Source organism: Cherax quadricarinatus, chromosome 26 (genome assembly GCF_038502225.1).
Source record: "Cherax quadricarinatus isolate ZL_2023a chromosome 26, ASM3850222v1, whole genome shotgun sequence".
NCBI classification, from domain to species: Eukaryota; Metazoa; Arthropoda; class Malacostraca; order Decapoda; family Parastacidae; genus Cherax; species Cherax quadricarinatus.
In genome coordinates this window covers 13109711-13137655 of record NC_091317.1, presented here as the reverse complement: position 1 = coordinate 13137655, position 27945 = coordinate 13109711, and the positions used below count along the sequence as shown (strand labels likewise).

The 27945-nt window shown below is 39.8% G+C and overlaps 1 protein-coding gene across 5 annotated transcripts in view; it reads right to left on the bottom strand.

Moving 5' to 3' along the window:
* Window positions 1-20667, bottom strand: part of LOC128691620 (peptidyl-prolyl cis-trans isomerase G) — a 185328-nt gene extending 164661 nt beyond the window's left edge. For 2 of the 5 annotated variants that reach the window (XM_070088779.1, XM_070088782.1), the window contains exons 1-5: window positions 20587-20662; window positions 17935-18171; window positions 16095-16161; window positions 14062-14177; window positions 11567-11729 (exon numbers count right to left, since the gene is read on the bottom strand). In XM_070088779.1, coding sequence (XP_069944880.1) covers window positions 11567-11729; window positions 14062-14177; window positions 16095-16161; window positions 17935-17990 — 402 coding nt within the window. In that variant the 5' untranslated portion in view covers window positions 17991-18171; window positions 20587-20662. Of the gene's footprint in view, window positions 1-11566; window positions 11730-14061; window positions 14178-16094; window positions 16162-17934; window positions 18172-20097; window positions 20224-20586 lie in introns of those variants that run through there. The other 3 variants (XM_070088780.1, XM_070088781.1, XM_070088783.1) reach the window with 3 other exon arrangements.
* Between the last annotated feature and the right edge of the window lie 7278 nt (window positions 20668-27945).

Below are 27945 nucleotides of genomic sequence, written 5' to 3'. Positions count from 1 at the left end.
ATAAGCCTATGAAAGACAGGCTTACTCTTCTCATGTGTGCCAATGCTAGTGGTGATTGCAAAGTGAAGCCTTTATTAGTGTATCACTCTGAAACTCCCAGAGCATTCAGGCAAAAGAATATCCTCAAGGCTAATTTGTGTGCTGTGGAGGGCAAACAATAAGGCATGGGTCACTAGGGCCTTTTTCTATGACTGGTTACACCATGCATTTGCCCCCACTGTGAAAAATTACCTAACTGAAAGAAATTAGACCTTAAGTGCCTCCTGGTGTTAGACAATGCCCCTGGTCATCCTACAGACTTGGCAGAGTGACTTTGTGGGGACATGAGCTTCATTAAGGTGAAGTTTTTGCCTCCTAATACCACTCCTCTCCTGCAGCCCATGGACCAGCAGGTTATTGCAAACTTCAAAAAACTGTACACAAAAGCTCTGTTTGAAAGGTGCTTTGTAGTGACCTCAGAAACTCAATTGAGAGAGTTTTGGAGAGAGCACTTTAATATCCTCAATTGTGTAAACCTTATAGGTAAGGCTTGGGAGGGAGTGACTAAGAGGGCCTTGAACTCTGCTTGGAAGAAACTGTGACCAGAATGTGTAGACCAAAGGGATTTTGAAGGATTTGAGGCTAACCCTGAGAATCCTATGCAAGTTGAGGAATCAATTGTGGCATTGGGGAAGTCCTTGGGGTTGGAGGTTAGTGGGGAGGATGTGGAAGAGTTGGTGGAGGAGGACAATGAAGAACTAACCACTGATGAGCTGCTAGATCAACTTCAACAGCAAGAGGCCACACCTGAGGAAATTGCTTCGGAGGAAGGGAGAGAGAAATTGAAGAAGTTGCCTACTTCAAAGATTAAGGAAATCTGTGCAAAGTGGCTTGAAGTGCAAACCTTCATGGATGAAAATCACCCTCAGACAGCTATTGCAAGCCGTGCTGGTGACTATTACACTGACACTGTTGTGAAACACTTTAGGAAAGTCATAAAGGAACAAGAGGTACAGGCCACTATGGACAGATATGTGGTGCGACAGAAGTCCAGTGACTCTCAAGCTGGTCCTAGTGGCATTAAAAGAAGAAGGGAAGCAACCCCAGAAAAGGACTTGACACCTCAAGTCCTAATGGAAGGGGATTCCCCTTCTAAACACTAAAACCCTCCAGTCTCCCCTCCTCCCATCCCATCAATCATCACCACATCTTCAATAAAGGTAAGTGCCATGTAACTATGCATGTTTTCTTAAGTTTGTGTGTATTAAAATTAATATTTCATGTGGTAAAATTTTTTTTTTCAAACTTTTGAGTGTCAGGAACGGATTAATTTGATTTCCATTATTTCTTATGGGGAAAATTAATTCGCATAACGATAATTTCGTATAACATTGAGCTCTCAGGAACGGATTAATAGCGTTATGCGGGGGTCCACTGTATGTACAGGAGAAGGGGTTACTAGCCCCTTGCTCCCTAAATTAACAATAATAATAATAATCCTAGGTAGTAGGTTGGTAGACAGCAACCGCCTAGGGAGGTACTACCGTCCTGCCAAATGAGTGTAAAACGGAAGCCTGCAAAGGACTGCTGGTGTCTTTTTTTTTCTATCTCATGCACATTCAAGATTTCAGGTACATTTTACTACTTCTGCTTACACTTAGGTCACACTACATATACATGTACAAGCATATATATACACACCCCTCTGGGTTTTCTGCTATTTTCTTTCTGGTTCTTGTTTTTGTTTATTTCCTCTCATCTCCATGGGGAAGTGGAACAGAATTCTTCCTCCGTAAGCCATGAGTGTCGTAAGAGGCGAGTAAAATGCCAGGAGCAAGGGGCCAGTAACCCCATCTCCAGTATATATTACTAAATTTAAAAGGAGAAACTTTCGTTTTTCCTTTTGGGCCACCCCACCTCAGTGGGATACGCCTGGTACGTTGAAAGAAAGAATAATAATAATAATAATAATAATAATACAGTGGACCCCCGCATAGCGACCTTAATCCGTGCAAGAGGGCTGGCTGTTATGCGAAATGTTCGCTATGTGAATGAATTTTCCCCATAAGAAATAATGGAAATCAAATTAATCCGTGCAAGACACCCAAAAGTTTGAAAAAAAAAATTTTACCACATGAAATATACATTTTCCTACACACAAAGAGAAGGATACATGCACAATAGTAGAGTAGTACATGCACAATATATATTGTGCATGTACTACTCTACTAAATGAAGAATAAATGACACTTACCTTTATTGAAGATGCAGCAATGACTGATGAGACACTGTGTCCTGGGAGTGCCTTTTCCTCCTGAGTACTGTAGGTCCTGTTTGGTATTTTCTTCCAGAACAGGCCTTATCACACTGTGTATGTCACTACAATTCTTAAATCTCTCAAACCAACCTTTGCTGGCTCTAAATTCACCAATATGAGCACTAGTTCCAGGCATTTTCCCTGTTCACCTGGGTGTTAGTCGACTGGTGTGGGTTGCATCCTGGGAGACAAGATTAAGGACCCCAATGGAAATAAGTTAGACAGTCTTCGATGACACTGACTTTTTTGGGCTATCCTGGGTGGCAAATCCTCTGGGGTTAATTGTTTCTTGGTATTCTCAATAAGCCACACCAACAACGGTGCTACAGCAGCAGCAGTAGCAGCTGACGATGTTACAGCAGCAGCAGACGATGCTACAGCAGCAGCAGCAGCAGACAATGCTACAGCAGCAACAGACGATGCTACAGCAGCAGCAGACGATGCTACAGCAGCAACTGACGATGTTACAGCAGCAGCAGACGATGCTACAGCAGCAGCAGCAGCAGACGATGCTACAGCAGCAGCAGCAGCTGACGGTGGTACAGCAGCAACAGACGATGCTACAGCAGCAACAGACGATGCTACAGCAGCAGCAGACGATGCTACAGCAGCAGCAGATGATGCTACAGCAGCAGCAGACAGTACTACAGCAGCAGGAGCAGCTGACGGTGGTACAGCAGCAGCAGCTGACGGTGATACAGCAGCAGCAGCAGCTGTACCACCAATAGTAGCGATGGTTGATTGGGGTTTATTATACAACCTGGCCAGCTCGGAGACACGCACTCCACTTTCATACTTATCAATGATCTTTTTCTTCATCTCCATAGTAATTCTCACCCTTATTGCTGTAGGGTTGGCACTAGAAGCTTTCTTGGGGCCCATGGTCACTTATTTTCCAGAAAAAAATCACCAAAAACACTGTAATAATACAAAATGTTCCGATTGTATGCTTGGATGTTACCGCGGAGGCTGGCTGGTAAACAATGCCACCCGCGGAACATGTGAGCGTCGCTCAGGCCGCACATTGGACGTGTCTCGGACGAAGGCCGCTGAGCGGGTTTTTGGGCGCTATGCGGGGCAAAATTTTAGCGATCAAAGCGTCCGCTATGCGGATTGTCCGCTATGCAAGGCGTCCGTTATGCAGGGGTCCACTGTAATAATAATAATAATAATAATAATAATAATAATTATTATTATTATTATTATTATTATTAATATACATGTTTTTTTTTTTCAACAAGTCGGCCGTCTCTCACCGAGGCAGGGTGACCCAAAAAAAAAAAAAGAAAGAAAATCCCCAAAAAGAAAATACTCTCATCATCATTCAACACTTTCACCACACTCGCACATTATCACTGTTTTTGCAGAGGTGCTCAGAATACAACAGTTTAGAAGCATACACATATAAAGGTACACAACATATCCCTCCAAACTGCCAATATCCCAAACCCCTCCTTTAAAGTGCAGGCATTGTACTTCCCATTTCCAGGACTCAAGTCCGACTATATGAAAATATCCGGTTTCCCTGAATCCCTTCACTAAATATTACCCTGCACACACTCCAACAGATCGTCAGGTCCCAAGTACCATTCGTCTCCATTCACTCCTATCTAACACGCTCACGCACGCTTGCTGGAAGTCCAAGCCCCTTGCCCACAAAACCTCCTTTACCCCTTCTCTCCAACCCTTTCGAGGATGACCCCTACCCCGCCTTCCTTCCCCTATACATTTATATGCTTTCCATGTCATTCTACTTTGATCCATTCTCTCTAAATGACCAAACCACCTCAACAACCCCTCTTTTGCCCTCTGACTAATACTTTTATTAACTCCACACCTTTTCCTAATTTCCACACTCCGAATTTTCTGCATAATATTTACATCACACATTGCCCTTAAACAGGACATCTCCACTGCCTCCAACCGTCTCCTCGCTGCTGCATTTACCACCCAAGCTTCACACCCATATAAGAGTGTTGGTACTACTATACTTTCATACATTCCCTTCTTTGCCTCCATAGATAACGTTTTTTGACTCCACATATTCCTTAACGCACCACTCACCTTTTTTCCCTCATCAATTCTATGATTAACCTCATCCTTCATAAATCCATCCGCCGACATGTCAACTCCCAAGTATCTGAAAACATTCACTTCTTCCATACTCCTCCTCCCCAATTTGATATCCAGTTTTTCTTTATCTAAATCATTTGACACCCTCATCACCTTACTCTTTTCTATGTTCACTTTCAACTTTCTACCGTTACACACATTCCCAAACTCATCCACTAACCTTTGCAGTTTTTCTTTAGAATCTCCCATAAGCACAGTATCATCAGCAAAAAGTAACTGTGCCAATTCCCATTTTGAATTTGATTCCCCAAAATTTAATCCCACCCCTCTCCCAAACACCCTAGCATTTACTTCCTTTACAACCCCATCTATAAATATATTAAACAACCATGGTGACATTACACATCTCTGTCTAAGACCTACTTTTACCGGGAAGTAGTCTCCCTCTCTTCTACACACCCTAACCTGAGCCTCACTATCCTCATAAAAACTCTTTACAGCATTTAATAACTTACCACCTATTCCATATACGTACTTGCAACATCTGCCACATTGCTCCTCTATCCACTCTATCATATGCCTTTTCTAAATCCATAAATGCAATAAAAACTTCCCTACCTTTATCTAAATACTGTTCACATATATGCTTCAGTAGGTAAAATGAAAGGGGGTAAGGCAGCCGGGATTGATGGGATAAAGATAGAAATGTTAAAAGCAGGTGGGGATATAGTTTTGGAGTGGTTGGTGCAATTATTTAATAAATGTATGGAAGAGGGTAAGGTACCTAGGGATTGGCAGAGAGCATGCATAGTTCCTTTGTATAAAGGCAAAGGGGATAAAAGAGAGTGCAAAAATTATAGGGGGATAAGTCTGTTGAGTGTACCTGGTAAAGTGTATGGTAGAGTTATAATTGAAAGAATTAAGAGTAAGACGGAGAATAGGATAGCAGATGAACAAGGAGGCTTTAGGAAAGGTAGGGGGTGTGTGGACCAGGTGTTTACAGTGAAACATATAAGTGAACAGTATTTAGATAAGGCTAAAGAGGTCTTTGTGGCATTTATGGATTTGGAAAAGGCGTATGACAGGGTGGATAGGGGGGCAATGTGGCAGATGTTGCAAGTGTATGGTGTAGGAGGCAGGTTACTGAAAGCAGTGAAGAGTTTTTACGAGGATAGTGAGGCTCAAGTTAGAGTATGTAGGAAAGAAGGAAATTTTTTCCCAGTAAAAGTAGGCCTTAGACAAGGATGTGTGATGTCACCGTGGTTGTTTAATATATTTATAGATGGGGTTGTAAGAGAAGTAAATGCGAGGGTCTTGGGAAGAGGCGTGGAGTTAAAAGATAAAGAATCACACACAAAGTGGGAGTTGTCACAGCTGCTCTTTGCTGATGACACTGTGCTCTTGGGAGATTCTGAAGAGAAGTTGCAGAGATTGGTGGATGAATTTGGTAGGGCGTGCAAAAGAAGAAAATTAAAGGTGAATACAGGAAAGAGTAAGGTTATGAGGATAACAAAAAGATTAGGTGATGAAAGATTGAATATCAGATTGGAGGGAGAGAGTATGGAGGAGGTGAACATATTCAGATATTTGGGAGTGGACGTGTCAGCGGATGGGTCTATGAAAGATGAGGTGAATCATAGAATTGATGAGGGAAAAAGAGTGAGTGGTGCACTTAGGAGTCTGTGGAGACAAAGAACTTTGTCCTTGGAGGCAAAGAGGGGAATGTATGAGAGTATAGTTTTACCAACGCTCTTATATGGGTGTGAAGCGTGGGTGATGAATGTTGCAGCGAGGAGAAGGCTGGAGGCAGTGGAGATGTCATGTCTGAGGGCAATGTGTGGTGTGAATATAATGCAGAGAATTCGTAGTTTGGAAGTTAGGAGGAGGTGCGGGATTACCAAAACTGTTGTCCAGAGGGCTGAGGAAGGGTTGTTGAGGTGGTTCGGACATGTAGAGAGAATGGAGCGAAACAGAATGACTTCAAGAGTGTATCAGTCTGTAGTGGAAGGAAGGCGGGGTAGGGGTCGGCCTAGGAAGGGTTGGAGGGAGGGGGTAAAGGAGGTTTTGTGTGCGAGGGGCTTGGACTTCCAGCAGGCATGCGTGAGCGTGTTTGATAGGAGTGAATGGAGACAAATGGTTTTTAATACTTGACGTGCTGTTGGAGTGTGAGCAAAGTAACATTTATGAAGGGATTCAGGGAAACCGGCAGGCCGGACTTGAGTCCTGGAGATGGGAAGTACAGTGCCTGCACTCTAAAGGAGGGGTGTTAATGTTGCAGTTTAAAAACTGTAGTGTAAAGCACCCTTCTGGCAAGACAGTGATGGAGTGAATGATGGTGAAAGTTTTTCTTTTTCGGGCCACCCTGCCTTGGTGGGAATCGGCCGGTGTGATAATAAATAAAAAAAAATATATGCTTCAATGTAAACACTTGATCTACACATCCCCTACCCACTCTGAAACCTCCTTGCTCATCCGCAATCCTACATTCTGTCTTACCTCTAATTCTTTCAATTATAACCCTACCGTACACTTTTCCTGGAATACTCAGTAAACTTATTCCTCTATAATTTTTACAGTCTCTTTTGTCCCCTTTCCCTTTATATAAAGGGACTATACATGCTCTCCACCAATCCCTAGGTACCTTCCCCTCTTTCATACATTTATTAAACAAAAGTACCAACCACTCCAACACTATATCCCCCCGTGCTTTTAACATTTCTGTCATGATCCCATCAGTTCCAGCTGCTTTACCCCCTTTCATTTTACGTAATGCCTCACGTACCTCCCCCACACTTACATTCTGCTCTTCTTCACTCCTAAAAGATGGTATACTCCCTGACCAGTGCATGAAATTACTGCCTCTGTTTCTTCCTCTGTTTTTAACTGACAAATCCATACTTTCCCTAGGCTTTCTTAACTTGTTTAACTCACTCCAAAATTTTTTCTTATTTTCATTAAAATTTCTTGACAGTGCCTCTCCCACTCTATCATCTGCTCTCCTTTTGCACTCTCTCATCACTCTCTTTACCTTTCTTTTACTCTCCATATACTCTGCTCTTCTTATAACACTTCTGCTTTGTAAAAGCCTCTCATAAGCTACCTTTTTCTCTTTTATCACACCCTTTACTTCATCATTCCACCAATCACTCCTCTTTCCTCCTGCCCCCACCCTCCTATAACCACAAACTTCTGCCCCACATTCTAATACTGTATTTTTAAAACTATTCCAACCCTCTTCAACCCCCCCACTACTCACCTTTGCACTAGCCCACCTTTCTGCCAATAGTCGCTTATATCTCACCCGAACTTCCTCCTCCCTTAGTTTATACACTTTCACCTCCCTCTTACTTGTTGTTCCCACCTTCCTCTTTTCCCATCTACCTCTTACTCTAACTGTAGCTACAACTAAATAATGATCCGATATATCAGTTGCCCCTCTATAAACATGTACATCCTGGAGCCTACCCATCAACCTTTTATCCACCAATACATAATCTAACAAACTACTTTCATTACGTGCTACATCATACCTTGTATATTTATTTATCCTCTTTTTCATAAAATATGTATTACTTATTACCAAATCTCTTTCTACACATAGCTCAATTAAAGGCTCCCTATTTACATTTACCCCTGGCACCCCAAATTTACCTACTACTCCCTCCATAACATTTTTACCCACTTTAGCATTGAAATCCCCAACCACCATTACTCTCACACTTGATTCAAAACTCCCCACGCATTCACTCAACATTTCCCAAAATCTCTCTCTCTCCTCTACACTTCTCTCTTCTCCAGGTGCATACACGCTTACTATAACCCACTTCTCACATCCAATCTTTATTTTACTCCACATAATCCTTCAATTAATACATTTATAGTCCCTCTTTTCCTGCCATAGCTTATCCTTCAACATTATTGCTACTCCTTCTTTAGCTGGTAGGTAAGACACATAGGCAACAGTTAGGCAACTTTATTCCGAAACGTTTCGCCTACACAGTAGGCTTCTTCAGTCGAATACAGAAAGTAGGCAGGAACAGCAGAGAAGACGATGTAATCAGTCCATCACCCTTAAAGTCGTAGAATTTGAGGTTGTCAGTCGCTCGGCCTGGAGAAGTTCAGTTCCAAAGTCAGGAACTATCAGATAGTTCCTGACTTTGGAACTGAACTTCTCCAGGCCGAGGGACTGACAACCTCAAATTCTACGACTTTAAGGGTGATGGACTGATTACATCGTCTTCTCTACTGTTCCTGCCTACTTTCTGTATTCGACTGAAGAAGCCTACTGTGTAGGCGAAACGTTTCGGAATAAAGTTGCCTAACTGTTGCCTATGTGTCTTACCTACCAACCTGTCGGTATTGTATACCATTTTGATGTTCATCCTTCTTTAGCTCTAACTCTATTTGAAACCCCTGACCTAATCCCATTTATTCCTCTCCACTGAAACTCTCCCACCCCCTTCAGCTTTGTTTCACTTAAAGCCAGGACATCCAGCTTCTTCTCATTCATAACATCCACAATCATCTTTCTTATTATCTGCACAACATCCACGCACATTCAGACTTCCCACTTTGACAATTTTCTTCTTCTTATTCTTTTTAGTAATCTTTACAGGAAAAGGGGTTACTAGCCCATTGTTCCCAGCATTTTAGTTGACTTTTACAACACGCATGGCTTACGGAGGAAAGATTCTTATTCCACTTCCCCATGGATATAAAAGGAAAAGTAATAAGACCAAGAACTATTAAGATAAAATCAAAGAAAACTCAGATGAGTGTGTATAAATAAATGTGTACATGTATGTGTAGTGTGACCTAAGTGTAAGTAGAAGTAGCAAGACATACCTGTAATATTGCATATTTATGAGACAGACAAAAGACATCAGCAATCCTACCATCATGTATAACAATCACAGGCTTTTGTTTTACACTCACTTGGCAGGACTGTAGTACCTCCCTGGGTGGTTGCTGTCTACCAACCTACTACATAAATAATATGTACTAATAATACATGTACTAATAATAATATACTGCAGCAGGCCTGTTGGCCCGCCCATACTAGGCAGGTCCTTCACAATCCATCCCACTAACAGAATACTTGCCCAACTCAATTTTGAATGTTACCCAAGCAATAAGCATTGATAATTCCATTTACTCATGTGCAGGTCCCACTCACATCCAACCCTTCTCACTCATGCATTTATCCTACACAAATCTGAAACTACCGAAGGTTTTAGCCTCAACGACGATACTGGGCACCGATTGTTCCACTCATCAACATAAGAACATAAGAAAGGAGGAACACTGCAGCAGGCCTGTTGACCCATACTTGGCAGGTCCTTCAAAAATCCAGCCCACTAACAGAATAAACGCTACCCAAGCACTAAGCTTTAATAATTCTATTTACTCACATTCAAGTCCCACTCAAATCCAACCCCTCTCACTCATGTATTTATCCAACCTAAATTTTAAACTACCCAAGGTTTTAGCTTCGACAGAACCTTGGGTAGTAATAATGTTGGTAGAATTACCGACAATATGTAAAGTAAAAGGACACAAGTGCAACTAATGTGACATTTTTATTGTGGCAACATTAATTGCACTTGTATCTTTTTACTTTACATAACCTTGGGTAGCTTTAAAAAGAGAGTGGACAAATATAAGAGTGGGAGGGGCTGGGAATGATTGGTGTCGTGGGTACATAATATGTTAATATTTTTGGGTGTCTGAAACTGATTAATTGGATTTACATTATTTCTTATGGGAAATATTACTTCGGTTTTCAGCCAACCTTCTTGAAGATTAATTATGAAAACCAGGGGTCTACTGTATATATATGAATGTCAAGTACTTACAAGACTTCCTGCCAACTGATGACTCAATAATGGTTCAGGACTAAAAAAAAGTGTCACTTTCATTTCCAATTATATACTACACTAGACTTGAGTTGTTCCAATATTGCCATTGTAACTTTTATTTTTCAATGAACACAGAGGAGTGGTTTACCTCAAAAGTTATCAAATTTTAAAGAATTCCTTATCATAAAAATTAAACCTTATTTACACCCAACCAGCATTCCTCCTGAGAATACTTATTTTTCTATTTTACCATGTTTTACCAAGTACAGTACGTTTCCCTGGTATAGTCTTCAGTTCATTACCAAATAACTGAGAGCCTTTAACTAGTGAAAAAGTAAATCATTCTTTACTATTTGTCTTCAGGTTATGCTGTCAAACCTGAAGAGCTACAGAGTTTATTAAAGATAAAAAAAAAAAAATGTGTATAATGTACTAGGTGCATGCCATGCAAAAGCCTGCTTATCACTTTATTCCTTGCACACTGACAGAGGGTAGTCAAATGAGGTTTGTCATCCAAAGAATCAAGAAATAATTTGTGTCAGTTCACTTACCTGCTTAAGCCCGAGTCAAAAACCTGTTACTAAAATTCATTTACCCCCATGATGAGGATCTTGTATATGATTAATGTAGATTATACATGGACTTTCAGACAATTAAAGTCAGAAAAATCCCATATCGTTTAAAGGTGGTTATTTTTGTGTGGAAGGGGGAACCAAACTTTGGCATCACTAACTTACATACACCTGAACATTATTTGGTGTTTGTTTATTTAATGTTTAATAATTAATATTTGCTCTAAGGACTGTTATTATCACAAGGCTGCCTGTTATACCCTCCCAGACTTTTACCAATAAAATTCTAAATGTAAATGGAAACTAATTTTACCAATGCATGGCATAACTAAATTTCAGCCTCATCCCCTTAAATTATTATAATTGCTTGTTCCCATAAATACAAACTCCTTTACTGATATGCCACTTCAGGCTAAAAGTAGAATGATATCCCCAGCAGTACACTTGGATCTTTGAAGGAAATTATATAAAAGACGTGCTGTTTCTTCTGATTAACTAAGACGGTAATCTAACAGAGAATAAATGTGCTGTCTTAAATTCCTTTAACCATATTAAGATACGAATGCATTTCAGTCGCTGAAGATAGGGACAATTCAATGTGGCCACCCTCAGTTCTAGAAGGAACAAGCCCAACATTGGTACAAAAAATGTTAACTGAAATCTAAGACTACCTCATGTCTGCCCAACAGCGTAAACACATATAAAAGCCAGTCAGCGAAGGTCTAAGAGAAGAAAGTGCATCATTGTAAAAGAATTCTAAGCATTACCTGAAGAGAGCCTAGGTGTTGCTGCCAATCACTGTACATCTTCTGAAAATCCTCAGTGATGTTTGGAATGAGGTCAAGAGAGGATGTCTCACATAAAGTGGAGGTGACACAGGTTCCATTTCCACAACCTGTCGTCCTAAGATGATTCCGATGGATACATACTCTAGAAGAGCAAAACAAGAAACAGTGGTAATTCATGGAAAATGCAGTTAGTGTAAAGATCTATAAATCACACACTAAAATAACAAATCAAACTATTAAAACCAAAAGTTTCTATTAACCCTTTCAGGGTTTCGGACGTACTAGTACGGCTTACACCCCAGGGTTTTTGACGTACTAGTACGCCCAAATTCTAGCGCCCCCAAATCTAGCGAGAGAAAGCTGGTAGGCCTACATATGAAAGAATGAGTCTATGTGGTCAGTGTGTGCAGTACAAAAAAATCTTGCAGCACACAGTGCGTAATGAGAAAAAAAAGCTGTGACTGTGTTTTTGGATTAAAACAGCGACTTTGCACTATATTTTCGAATGTTATTTATTGTTGTATTCTAGTTTTCCTGGTCTAATTTTATAGAATGGAAGACATATTACAGAAATTCAGATGATTTTGACTGGTTTTACAATGAAAAGTACCTTGAAATTGAGCTCAAAGTAGCAGAAATGTTCGATTTTTACCAAAGTTCAAAAGTAAACAAATCATGCTAAGCGTCCAATACACGTCAACTGGTGAGTCTAATATTCTTTCACAAGTGCACTGATATTATGTATACCATTTCTACACTAATGCAATAGTCTGCATAACAGTAAATCTTCTATTTTTTGTAAGAATAAAAATTCAAAGTGGAAAGCCAAAGAAATATAAGAGGGGCATGGGGATGTGACTAATGAACAGAGAACTTGTTATTTTAGTGCCAGGAATGTCTTTCTTGTTTATTCTGGACCCTATTCGGAAATTGGCATCTTGTGAAATTTGTGTGAAATTGGCAAAATTGCTAAATTCTGACCACTTTATTGGATAGTTGAAATCGGTAAATGGGTGGTTTCTTGTACTCATTCAATAGAAAAAATGGAGTTCTAGCAAAATAGTTATTCTGTCGACTAGTACACTGAAATTGGCTGAAAATAGGGCTCAAAGTGGGCAAAATCGCCGATGCATAAACATCGTCGAGACCGCTAACTTCATGAGAGCATAATTCCGCAAGTTTTCAATCAAATTTCATACTTTTGGTGTTATTATGATCGGTAAGATTCTCTATCTTTTCATAAGAAAAAATAATTTTTTTTTTTTAAATTTGGGGACCCTGAGAACAAGTCTCGGAGAGGGCCTGGGGACCCTGAAAGGGTTAAAAGTTAGATAAGCAGTCAATCTTGTACTGATGAAGTATATCTGAACTGCAGGAAAATGCATGTTGACGATTTTGTTTCAATTACTTTGTTTCAATTACAGTTCCCAAATACCGTGGACCCTCGACCAATGATATTAATCCGCTCCTGAGAGCTCATCGTTAGTCGAAATTATCATTAGTTGAGTTAATTTTCTCCACAAGAAATAATGGAAATCAAATTAATCCATTCCTGACACCCCAAAGTATTGAAAAAAAAAAAATTTACCACATGAAATATTAATTTTAATACACACAAACTGAAGAAGACATGTAAAATTACATGGCACTTACCTTTATTGAAGATCTGGTGATGATTGATGGGATGGGAGGAGGGGAGTGTGTGGATGGTGTTAGTGTTTAGAAGGGGAATCCCCTTCCATTAGGACTTGAGGTGTCAAGTCCTTTTCTGGGGTTACTTCCCTTCTTCTTTTAATGCCACTAGGATCAGCTTGAGAGTCACTGGACCTCTGTCGCACAACATATCTGTCCATAGAGCTCTGTACCTCCCTTTCCTTTACAATTTGTCTAAAATGGGCCACACCATTGTCATTGTAATAGTCACCAGCACAGCTTGCAATAGCTGTGTTAGGGTGATTTTCATCCATAAAGGTTTGCAGTTCAACCCACTTTGCACACATTTCCTTAATCTTTGAAGTAGGCACAATGGATTCCACAACTGGCATAGGCATCTCAGGGTTAGCCCCAAACCCTTCAAAATCTTTCTTAATTTCCATACTAATTCTCACCCTTTTTATCACAGGGTTGGCACTAGAAGCTTTCTTGGGGCCCATGGTGACTTATTTTGCAGGTAAATCACTAAAAACGCTGTGATAATATGAAATGTTCCGATTGTATGTTTGGATGCGACCGCAGTGGCTGGCTTGTAAACACTGCACAGGCCACACGTGGACGTGTCTCGAACGGAACGAATCGCGTTGGTCGAGATTTTTAGCGCTAGTCGAGGCAAAATTTTTGCATCAAAACGTATCGCTAGTCGGATTTAACGTTATACGATGCCATCGTTGGTCGAGGGTCCTCTGTAATTACTGTTAACATGCCATCTTACAAGTAAAATATAAACTATACACTAAAAGTCTGATGTATGAACTTACGGTTCATCCTCCATGGGATCCTGAAAGGGTTCAGTCTTTGTAACCTGATGGTATCCTGGTACATTCTGATCAATGATGTCCAGCAAGTTGCTTCCATCAGTACTAACTGTCAAGTCCTACAACCAAAAAAATAAAAAAAATGTTAAAGCAAGATAAATTAGACATTAATATTTGTAGGTAAAAATCAGACGTTAATCCTAACGAATCTGAATGGCAAATTCAATTAAACCTACGTTCAACTCTTGAACTACACACACTACTTCATTGCAGATACAATAGCATGACAGTACAGACAGCTATGGTTGATAAAAGCACAAAAAATTGACATGTAAAGGACCACAAGTGTAAATCTTATCACAGTGTATACTTGGGCACCAAATGAGAAATCAGGCATATATTTCCAAACCTCTCATAAGCCTAGTGTGGGCCAATATACAGCTATGGAATAAAAGGCAGCCACAGAAATCACCTCACATGCTAAGATCCAAACAATCCACTAATCTTATTAAACATACAGACCTAGCATACATTTTACTGTGCACTACATCTACAGGACTCAATACAAATGCTGTACTAACCCAAACCTATAGCTCTTCCTGGAAAGCTATAATAGAGATCATAAAAAAAGATATAGAGACTCATTCCTGTTTAGCATCATCTGTTTAGGTGCCAGATACTGCTGGATAGTGTTAGGGGCTAAATGACTGATCTCCAGATAACTGACAATATACTGTACATAATGCAACCTGGCTATTATCTGTTTCATATCATGTCTCACATTCTTGTCTTAAATTGTATTAAAAACAATTTGTAAATAAAGTTCTTGCTTTTTAAACTAAGAAATATAATAATTTTTACTTAATACTGTATTATCAACTTTGTATTAATCAGTTTTTCAACTCTGATTTTTTGAACGCATTGGCCGTCTGCCACCAAGGTAGGGTGACCCGAAAAAAGAAACATTTTTCACAGCAATTCATTCAATCATTGTCTTGCCAGAAGCATGCTGATATCAGAGCTCAGATAGCCCTCTGAACTGCAATATCCCTGTCCCTTCTTAAGACTGCAGGCACTGTACTTTCCACCTCCAGGACTCAAGTCCAACTAACTGGTTCTTCCTTTCTCTCTTCACAAATGGCACCTCGCTCACCCTCCAAAAGCACGTCAAATCATGAAAACCACTTACCTCCACTCATTCCTATTTAATACGCTCAGGATTAAAAAGAATAGCCAACTGTGTGTGTTACACATATGTATGATATCTCAGATATCTCATTCCTAGTCTTTTAGAATAAACCACAGTTAATTACTATATATTAATGTTTTTCTTTTCTTAAAACACCATTAACATATTAACATCAATTTCTAAATAATGAAGATCCATCTCAGGTATAATATATATTCAACAAAAGTTTTCTCACACTTGAGATATCTGCGCCACTTCATTTTGAATATTAAATGCACAAGAGGAAGCTAAAGTGTATGTTGTTGCAACTACATTAATTGAATTTTGTGTAACAATTAGTTTACTTTTCTCAAAGTTCAAAAAATTTGTTTCCATCTTTCTCTAGTCTACTAAAGTGAAACCTTGATTTAGTTGACCAATACAGAAAGATACGGTGTCTGTTAATGCTGACTGTCTGTTAAATCCAAATAATGAAATTGTTTTGCCACAACTGTAACAATAATGAATCATTCAGGAAACAAACTTCCTCCACTGTTTCTATAATCTATTTACCCAGCGGATTATAACAATAACAAACAATTCTGGAAACAACAGATTTTTTCTGTTGCTTTCAAACACTGTCTACACAACAAAGTTAGTCTGTTAAATCCAAGATCCATTAAATCGAGGCTTTGCATTTCCTCTTCAAATTTTCCTTCGTCACCCCCTCCCCCTCCCCATACAGAGCTTTTCTATTCTTACAATACTGATAAGGCCAGGCTTTTCTGGAAACTGACTGGATCAACTGAAATGTATACCTATGAACAGCAGGATATTCTTTAAACTGTAGAAATTGTGAAATGCTTACCTGAAGATAATTTACACTTGTACCTAGATCTAGCCCTACAGCTTCCATCCCATGGGCACTACGTACTCTGAAAAAAGACAATTACAAATGTTAACTTTAAGGCATGTTTTTATAGGGAGTTTTGTAACACTGCAAATTGATACCATTCATGCAGTCTAGCTTAAGGCCTTCAGGAATACACATACTGTATAAGAACAGTACATGGATACTTCATACACATACACTCACACACATACACACTGTACAGGAAAAAATTCCAAAAGCTGAAAAAAAGCATTTTGCAACAAAATTTTTTTTTTGAACCTTGTAATGTCATATTAAACTGAGAGTCTAGGCATGGTTTTAGAAAGGGAAGCTCTTGATTTAAGAATTTACAAACTTTTTTGCTAAGGTATTTGAGGTGATAGATCATAATAAGGAATACAATATTATGTACATGGAATTCAGTAAGGCCTGCTGAAGAAAATAGTGCCCATGAAAGAGTACAAGAAATTTTCTCCCGGACTGTGGCACTGCTGACGGACAGGTAACAAAGTTTGCACAAATAGAGGGAAATCAGAGTGGGGACTCACTACAAGTTGTATTCCATGGGGGTTCAGTAATGGGCCCTGTTCTTCACAATATACAGATGAAGGAGTACACAGCGACATTCGCAAGTTTGCTGATGACATTATAATAGGCTGTCAAATAAATTCTGATAAGGACTCTGAAGTGCTACAGGAAGATCTGAATACGTTGTTGGAATAGTTTCTGAAGCAGCAGATAAGGCATAATGTAGACAAATAGAAACCATACCACAGGTGGGGATTGAATGGCCACAAATGCACTGGAATACATACAGGTTAGAGGTCTATAAAAAAAATCCTTTTGCCTTTTATTTCATATTCTCAATGTGGGTTCCTCTGTAGGTACTAGTCTATATGATGTGTGTGAGGTATGTCAAAGTGAAATAAAGAACATAAGACCCCCAATTAATTTATTTCTAGGAAGGGATGGAGTAAGGAATTGTAATGATATCCTAGATTCATTAGCATACACATAATTTTTGTACAGCATATTTTAAATGATTATAAGCATCATGTAATGTGGCTCTTGACTATCTCAGGAGCTGTATATATCTGTTCTTTCATCTGTTAGTGGCTCTGGGGATCATCTTTCACCTGTCCCAGTCTTAGGTTGAAAAGAAAATATTATTGGATTAAGAACTATGAAGAAACACATAGGAAAGTAAAGGTATGGGTATATTGAATTTAATTAGTTTGTAAGATTTACCTGTCATTTTATGCATTCATGAGACAAAGGTAAGACCTAATCCTGCCAGTGCAAAAAAAAAAAAAAAAAAAAAAAAAAAAAAAAAAAAAAAAAAAAAAAAAAAAAAAAAAAAAAAAAAAAAAAATGGACAGATTTCCATATCACTCTCATTTGGCAGAAAAGTAGTGCCTCGCTGGTTGATTCTTCTATCAACCTAAATAAAAAACAAATAAGCATAACTCTCACATTCACATACCAAGAAACTACAAAATACACCGAATCATTAGTGCTAAGTAGCATATGCATACACTTTCAGCACATGTCCTTAGATGATTTCAGTGACAAGCTACATATTACAAGTGTTGTCAATAACAAAACCATACATCAAAGTTCTACAAGACTAACAATGGTACAAGCTACTCAAAATAAATACATACCACAGCTAATACTGCAATGATTTTTGCAATGCAAAATAAATAGTAAATCCAGATTAACATCAACTAGGCAACTAAACGAAGGGCTAATGACAGCAGCAAATGTTGAGTAACCACGTCATGCCATAAAAAAAAACTCAACTCCACTTCCCTACCTGTCTGGAAGTCGGTGAGGAGTTGGCAAGGCGTGGAGAAAAGATTCACTTTCCATTGACTTCCTCTTGAAGGTAAATCAGAAATTACACAAATTTTTTTAACCACTTTATCTTTTTGAAGTTTATTTTAATTTGCTAAAGTTTTCTCTAACTCTCACAAAATTTCCTGACTAGTATCTGCATCAACGATGTCATAAGCACACAATACTTGAAGTAACCCTATACTAAACAATTTTCCTGGGGCAAAAAACAAAATATGATAAAGTAAGGAGAATGTTTAATCATCTATTTCATTAACAACTGTTGTGTAGACCTTGCTTTGTGTTTCTGTCTTACTACATCTTCATAAACGTCACCTGGAAATCTCGCTGACATAAGTGACTTCACTGGAGATAATGAGAAGATATTAAAGTATATAAATGGAAGACAGGTATATATAAAGGAAATATAAATAGGGTGCTAAGGATACCTTACTGAGAAAGAACTCAAAACAGTATAGTGTATTTCCACTGGGGGGTCCTTTTACGTCCTCCCCAGGATACGACCCACGACAGTTGACTAAATCCCAGGGATATATTTACTGCTAGATAATAAGAGGAACCAGATGTTAGACTTGCCTATGCATCCTACCTCATAGTAGTGTTCAACCTCACGTCCTCTGTGCTGTGAGCCGAGCACATGAACCACTGCACTACGAGGCTGGTTTGGAAGTAGAGTTGTTATGAACAAGTGAGTCAATCTGCCAAGTAGTAATCAAACTACTACACTGATTAGTACCATAGTAGTAGTTGTGACATTTACTGAGCACTTTTGTCACAGGTCATTCAGCACTTATGGCCATAAAAAATGTATACAATGCACACAATAAAACAAGGATAATATTAACAAAAACTAAAACGATGAACATAAACTACCTTGTGAGAAACTTTAAAAATAGACTGACTAAACATACAAATGAGAAGGGTTTGTTTTGAAAAGGACCTTCCTATTCTTTTGTTTTTAAAAATATTAGAACTCTTTAGCTAAAATCAGACTAAACCAACACTTTCACTCAAGAGCAGGAGCAATTAAGTGTCATCTCAAGCAAATGCCTCACTTTACCTCTTTACTCTCAATCCTTACAAAACCAGACTACATAAGAACATAAGAACGAAGGAACACTGCAGAAGGCCTACTGGCCCATGTGAGGCAGGTCCAAGTCTCCTACCGGCTTAAGCCAATGCACCCAACCTAGTCAGGTCAGGTCACATTGACTTAAGGGAGGAACACGGCATCCGACCTGGTAGCACAAGCTATCAGGTCCAACTCACACCCACCCACATCCACTCATGTATTTATCCAACCTATTTTTAAAGCTACACAACGTTCTGGCCTCTATAACTGTACTCGGGAGTTTGTTCCACTCATCCACAACTCTATTACCAAACCAGTACTTTCCTATATCCTTCCTGAATCTGAATTTTTCCAACTTAAAACCATTGCTGCGAGTCCTGTCTAGGCTAGATATTTTCAGCACACTATTTACATCCCCTTTATTAATTCTACTATTCTTACTAGCACGTTCTGAGGCCCTTCATCCCAAATAGACACTTATCCCTCATGTACTTTCACCACACAGAAGATCATAGCATTTTACATAGAAAATCAAGCCCCATTAATATCCTACAGCTCAATAATAAAGGGTGTAGTTCAACACCAAAAAGACTAGGGTGTATTTCCTGAGTAGAGAAAAACATATGGACAAGTCTCATGTAGATAAATGGTTCACAGACCAACAGGATGATGAAATAGACATTTGTGCAACACCTGGGTATACCCAAGTATAACTAGATATATGCACAAGTCTCCTTACACTTGCTTTCCTTGATCACCCAACAGTAAGAAGTAAAAATATACCTGGAATAGTCAATTGTCGTGGGGCTCATTCTAGGGAAGGTGTCTAACAAATAAGCCACATTACTTGTTATTATTAGGGTATCGTGGAATAGCAACCCCAAGATAACCTTCACCACAAATGGATAATTTTCATGCCTCGCTCAGAGAAATGCATAATTTGGATAGTAGGCAAGTTTTAGGATAAGTCTGCTTGAAATGATGTACATAGTAAGCTTATTTAGGTACAGGTACACATAAATACAATTGTCAATACATAGTGTAAATTACCTGGGATAACGAGTGGCTGTGTACTGTAAATGTGCTTCAAATTTTATCTAAATTATCAGTTTCAAAATTATAGTCAAATTATATATAAATGTAATCCCCTGTAACTTCTATGTATCATCAATGGAAATAAACATTTCATTTTAATTTATAATTTATTTCTGTTTCTTTCCCAAGCGGCATATTGCCCCCCCCCCCCAACACACTACACCTGCCTCCACACCTCCCACAGCAAGACTAACACGTGACAGGGACGAGCATCATAAGAACCATGCCAAAACATGTGACTCCATGACCACAAGTGCCAAATATATTTATAGAGAAGGCTGCAAGGCAAAACTTTCTTGACAGCATGGAAGAGAGCAGACGACACACGCAATATTGTCTGGCTTATCCGTCTAGTTACACAAAGTTCACTGTCGGTGAGAAGGAAAGACAACGCCTGGGGCGTATTGAATGCATCAGAGACGGGTGTCAACGCCATATACTTACAATATATCAACAAATTTCCACAAATACACGCACTAACACGCGGTCCACACACACCAACAACAAACAACAGCGCCACTAGCGACGGGTCGTTGAACTAATGACGCTGACACTACATTTTTCTATAAATCTCTCCTCAATAATCATGGTTTTTCTCCACCTAATCCCACTAATATGCAAATCCAAAATAATTAAAAAATATCTCTGTGGCTTTTTTTCACACTGTGTAAAAAAAATACAATATGAGCAGCATATTTTAGACAAACAATAAATGTAAAGATGAAATGCTCTTGTTGACTCACATGGTCATCACACTAGCAAACATCGTTATATATGGCTCAAGTAATATTATTTAATTACTAGAATCATCTAAGTATTTGATGAAACGTGAATCACATATGAGTGTCATACCTGGTGTGTTATATTCCTCATGAACCACCACAATTAAGAGTGTAACGGATGGTATAGTTCAAATTCATCTCCATGATAGCAAGTCCTTTCACAGCATAATAAATAAATATATATATATATATATATATATATATATATATATATATATATATATATATATATATATATATATATATATATATATATATATATATATATATATATATATATATATATATATATATATTTATTTATTATATATAATTATATTATATGTTTATATATATACATATATATATACATATATTTATTATATATATATATAAATATATGTATATATATATATATATATATATATATATATATATTTATAAATCGCCAACACAATGCTCTCCAATGCTTCAGGAAAGAACAAAGCTCGTCTCCTGGCAGTGAAGGCACCACACTCAGGAGATTTCCTGTTAGCTGTTCTCAATTCCTCCCTGGGCACCCGTCTCGACCCACAGGCCATTCGGATTGGTGTTGCTCTTCGCCTAGCAGCCCACATCCTCACCGAACATAGGTGTATTTGCGGCAGGGCGACAGCTGATCAATTCGGACTCCATGGTCTCGTGTGCCACACAGCAGAAGGGAAGTATGCCAGACATGAGGAGCTCAATGACATAATAAAGAGAAGCCTCGCCACAGCCCGTTGCCCAGCTCAACGGGAACCCCAAGTACAGAGGTCTGATGGAAGTCAAAAGCGTCCTGATGGAGCCACTATGCTACCCTGGAAGGATGGAAAGCAGATTGCCTGGGACTACACCTGTGCTGCCACATTGGCAGACACCTACTTGCCATACTCTGTAGTGGAAGGGGGTGGAGCTGCCAGCCACAGGGAGACCCAGAAGATCCGAAAATATGAAGACCTTCCCCCTTGCTATAACTTCATTCCAATAGGGTCGGAGACCCTTGGAGCATGGGGCAAGTGTGCTCTAAAGTTCCTCAAAGAGCTGGGTGAAAAGCTCATCATAGAAACCAAGGACCACAGGGCGACCAGCTTCCTCTTTCAGAGACTCAGTGTTGCGATCCAGAGAGGAAATGCCTGCAGCATTCTGGGCATGCGGCCCACTGCAGGGGAGCTGGACGAAGTATTCGAGATGTAGCTCTGAGTTACCTATGTTGTTTTACTTTGTATCATATTTTTGTGAATGTTTTGTCAATGTATTTTGTCTTTAAATAAAATATATATACATAATATAGGGGGTGGTAGGAGAAAATTCTCAAAAAGCTTCAGGGAGAATCTTGAGTTTTCCCTGAAGCAAGTCTATTCTTTTCTCTGAGGATGAGGGTCCCTATAACAGTTCTAGAGGTGGTACCTCCCTATATATTATATATATATATATATATATATATATATATATATATATATATATATATATATATATATATATATATATATATATATATATATATATATATATATATATATATATATATATATATATATATATATATATATATATATATATATATATATATATATATATATATATATATATATATATATATATATATATATATACATGTATATATATATTTTATTTAAAGACAAAATACATTGACAGAACATTCACAAAACTACGATACAAAGTAAAACAACATAGGTAACTCAGAGCTACATCTCGAATACTTCGTCCAGCTCCCCGGTGGTGGACCGCGTGCCCAGAATGCTGCAGGCATTTCCACTCTGGATCGCAACACTGAGTCTCTGGAAGAGGAAGCTGGTCGCCCTGTGGTCCTTTGTTTCTATGATGAGCTTTTCACCCAGCTCTATTAGGAATTTTAGAGCACACTTGCCCCATGCTCCAAGGGTCTCTGACCCTATTGGGATGAAGTTATAGCAAGGGGGAAGGTCTTCATATTTGCGGATCTTCTGGGTCTCCCTGTGGCTCGCAGCTCCACCCCCTTCCACTACGGAGTATGGCAAGTAGGTGTCTGCCAATGTATATATATATATATATATATATATATATATATATATATATATATATATATATATATATATATATATATATATATATATATATATTTAGTAATATAATATTATATGCACTCCCAAAAATTCTAATATTTGTTCTATATCGTTTAATTAAGCTAACTATTCATGCTTGATGAATGTTTAACATTTAATTCCTGACGCCGGTGAAAAGCTCTTGATTCAAGGAATATGAGAGCTCCCTTGCCCTTCTATGCATCAGACTTGATCACCTCAATGGACCCCAATGGAAATAAGTCACTGTGTCTGACTTTTTTGGGTTATCCCAGGTTCTCTACACATATGCTGCTATGTATGATAATCTATATAACTGTATTTGTGTATACCTGAATAAACCTACCACCTCTCAGTCCTTTAAGCTCCCTATGACCCCCACGGATTTGGCGCTTCCCAGCGAACAGAAAAATAAGCAAATTAATACCGAGTAAAACTTGTAGATTAAGAGTAACTTACTGCAGTGGTTTTAAGTGTAGAATCAAGTGCGTCAGGGTAGAAGCAAGTGCGTCAGGGTAGAATCAAGTGCGTCAGGGTAGAATCAAGTGCGTCAGGGTAGAAGGCAGTGCGTCAGTGTAGTTTCCTGTACTGTTGCAGCCTCCAGCACAAGCTTCACCTTCACCCAGGTCTTGCATCACCTTGACAAACATGCACATGAAATAACTCCCTGTGGCGACAAACCACACAGAGTGACTTTCTTGGGTTATCCTGGGTTGCTTTGGTTAATCTTGCCGTTACCTGTGTTAACCTGGTTAACTGTGATCCTCCTGGTTAATAATCCGAATAACATCTTCCACATACCTTGTACCAGTTATTTACATGACACTGTGACAACAGTGGATTTACAGGTAATCAATAATTGTACACGAGACCTGGCTTACACTTAGCTACCACCTCCGTCACGCTAATGATGTCTGAGTTATTTTTCGTTTAAATGTCATGGTTAACCTCATTATGGCTGCTACAATGATTAACATGATACTTCGTATGGTTGGGAAAATATAATTATCCATCCATCCCCAATGGAAATAAGTCACTCTGTCTGACTTTTTTGGGTTATCCTAGGTTCTCTACACATATGCTGCTATGTATGATAATTCTATGTAACTGTATTTGTGTATACCTGAATAAACTTACTTACTTACTTACTTACTTACTTACTTACATCGCTTAGGAAGGGTTTTTCATTGCTGCACTCCATTACGCAGGATGGTTTTAGTGTCCATCGTCACACTGGGGGATTTTCCTGTCACTCCATCACGTTTACCTGGAGAGGGTTTCGGGGGTCAACGCCCCCGCGGCCTGGTCTGAGACCAGGCCTCATGGTGGATCAGGGTCTGATCAACCAGGCTGCTACTGCTGGCCGCACGCAAGCTGACGTACGAACCACAGCCCGGTTGGTCAGGTACTGGAGTTTACCTGGAGTTTACCTGGAGAGAGCTCCGGGGGTCAACGCCCCCGCGGCCCGGTCTGTGACCAGGCCTCCTGGTGGATCAGAGCCTGATCAACCAGGCTGTTGCTGCTGGCTGCACGCAAACCAACGTACGAGCCACAGCCCGGCTGGTCAGGAACCGACTTTAGGTGCTTGTCCAGTGCCAGCTTGAAGACTGCCAGGGGTCTGTTGGTAATCCCCCTTATGTGTGCTGGGAGGCAGTTGAACAGTCTCGGGCCCCTGACACTTATTGTATGGTCTCTTAACGTGCTAGTGACACCCCTGCTTTTCATTTGGGGGGATGTTGCATCGTCTGCCAAGTCTTTTGCTTTCGTAGTGAGTGATTTTCGTGTGCAAGTTCGGTACTAGTCCCTCTAGGATTTTCCAGGTGTATATAATCATGTATCTCTCCCGCCTGCATTCCAGGGAATACAGGTTTAGGAACCTCAAGCGCTCCCAGTAATTGAGGTGTTTTATCTCCGTTATGCGTGCCATGAAGGTTCTCTGTACATTTTCTAGGTCAGCAATTTCACCTGCCTTGAAAGGTGCTGTTAGTGTGCAGCAATATTCCAGCCTAGATAGAACAAGTGACCTGAAGAGTGTCATCATGGGCTTGGCCTCCCTAGTTTTGAAGGTTCTCATTATCCATCCTGTTATTTTTCTAGCAGATGCGATTGATACAATGTTATGGTCCTTGAAGATGAGATCCTCCGACATGATCACTCCCAGGTCTTTGACGTTGGTGTTTCGCTCTATTTTGTGGCCAGAATTTGTTTTGTACTCTGATGAAGATTTAATTTCCTTTAGGTGCTTGTCCAGTGCCTTCTTGAAGACAGCCAGGAGTCTATTGGTAATCCCTTTTATGTATGCTGGAAGGCAGTTGGACAGTCTTGGGCCCTTGCCACTTATTGTGTTGTCTCTAAGTGTACTCGTGGCGCCCCTGCTTTTCATTGGGGTTAGTTTAATATGTTTATTATGCACCCCATACCCATCCTGTGGGCGGTAGTCAAAAGATTACAGAGGTACATAATTGGTCCAGGGACTGGACTCCAAAGTTTTGATAGCTGAGCAAGTTACAGAGGTAATGAACTCACAATTTACAAAGGTAATGAACTCACAATTTACAAATGTAATGAACTCCAGGTAGGTCTAGTCACAATCATGACAAGTTACAAAGGTATTTACAGATTACAGAGGTACGTAATGGGTCCAGGGACTGGGCCCCCAAAGTTTTGATAGCTGAACTAGATACAAAGGTAATGAGCTCACAAGTTACAAAGGTAATGAATTCTGTAAGAATGGTTACTTACGTTTATACATGGCTACAATCATGAACAAATTATAATGTAATGAGCAATTCACACTTCCACACCCGGTCACAACTGTAATGAGTTATTGGTGCAAATATTGATTGTTGAGACACACACACACACACACACACACACACGCAACCACAAATAGGTGAGTACACACACAGACACACACAGACAGACACACACACACACACACACACACACACACACACACACTCACACACACACACACACACACACACACACGCAACCACAAATAGGTGAGTACACACACAGACACACACACACACACGCAACCACAAATAGGTGAGTACACACACAGACACACACAGACAGACACACACACACACACACACCCACACACACACACACAGACACACACACACACACACACACACACACACACACACACACACACACACACACACACACACACACACACACACACACACACACACACACTTTAGTTTAATATCTTTATTATGCACCCCATACCCATCCTGTGGGCGGTAATACAAATCAAAGGACTTCAACCGTTCCCAGTAATTTAGGTGCCCTCCGCCATAGGGTTGTACGAGGTACACCACTTGACTTGCAGAAGACTCACCGTACCTTTGTCATAAGCTACCCCCATTATAGGGCTTTAAACGGTGTACATGAACAACTCTGGCACTCCTTCGGGAGCCACTGCCCGGTACCACATGGAGAAGACCCAGGACACATCCTGACAAAACTATATGAGCATGAACTTACCCAGGTCAGTACCTCCAGAGAATGTTATGAGTCGTTCTGGCACTCGAGCTGCGGGCTGAGTGCCAGGAATGGTACAGATAAAGTTGAAAGACCACCGTGCCCTTGCTCGATTACTAGCGCACTCAGCTCACAATGAGGTCCGTGGTTCGATCCCCGGTACGGGTGTAACCATCAAGACGTATTTCCTTAAGACACCTGCCCCTGTTCACTTAGCAGTAAAATTAGCACCTGAGTGTTAGCAGACTGGTGTGGGTTGCATCCTGAGGGACAAAACTGACCTAATTTGCCCGGCATGCTCTGCATAACAAGGGGCTTTCTATATAGTAGTATGTCACTGATGTCAGCTAGGACTGTATACCTTGTACATGTACTGGTTGAAATAAAGAATATTATTATAGGGCTGCCCCAGCCAAAAGGCTGTAAACATTACATTTCATGTACATCGACACTTCTTCGGGAGCCACTGCGCGTCAAACATACATAAACTTTGTGGAAAGACACTTATGTACAGTTCAGGACATTTATTAAAGGAAACGTTTCGCCACGAGTGGCTTCTTCAGTCCTAATACAGAGAAAACTAAGAAAACATATATATATATATATATATATATATATATATATATATATATATATATATATATATATATATATATATATATATATATATATATATATATATATATAGTGGTAGGAGTCAGGTGAGGTGACACGTGGGTTGAGGTGGTAGTAGTAGTAGTAGTAGTAGTAATGGAACTAAGGAGGTGAGGCAAGAGAGGGACCTGCTGGCATCAAGTAACACCAGTTCCCAGGATGGGTAATATCCTCTTGCTTAGTGATTTTGAAATACTGTAACTACCGGATTTTTGCTTTATAGTGTTACTGACAGAAATTAGTGCAGCTTCAATGCATTTTCTCCGTCTTAAGTCGTCTTCTTTAATAACTAGTGAATAGTTTAGCTTCATTGAATTTCATGAGGTGTCCAACATCGTCTCTATGTTGAACACATGCGTTTTTGCGGTCATCATTTCTGCAAGCATTTTTGTTTTTCTGCTATTCTAATGTCCAGAGTTCTGGCTGTTTCCCCTGTTTCCCGGAGTGGTCAGTGGTCAGTCGTCACGTGAGGTCACAGACCCTGAGCTGCTTTGGGAATTAGCGTGGACGTTACAAAGCATGGCTTGCTTCTGCAGTGTTTTAAAAATTGAGGTTGGAGAGTTGAAGGAGGAGGTCTTGCTTCTCCAGGAGGAGATTAGGAGGCTGAAGGTCCACCTCAATGGGTCTGGGAGAGAGTGTGAGGTGGCTGGAGTTGTGGGGAATGAGGCTTCTAGCAGTGAGGTGCAGTCTGTCTCTCGCTGTGAGGAGGCTGTAGGTGGGGAGGTAGCAACGGCTACCAGCAGTGAGGTGCAGCCCAGCACCTGCTACAAGTGGCGAGTGGTTCACAGTAA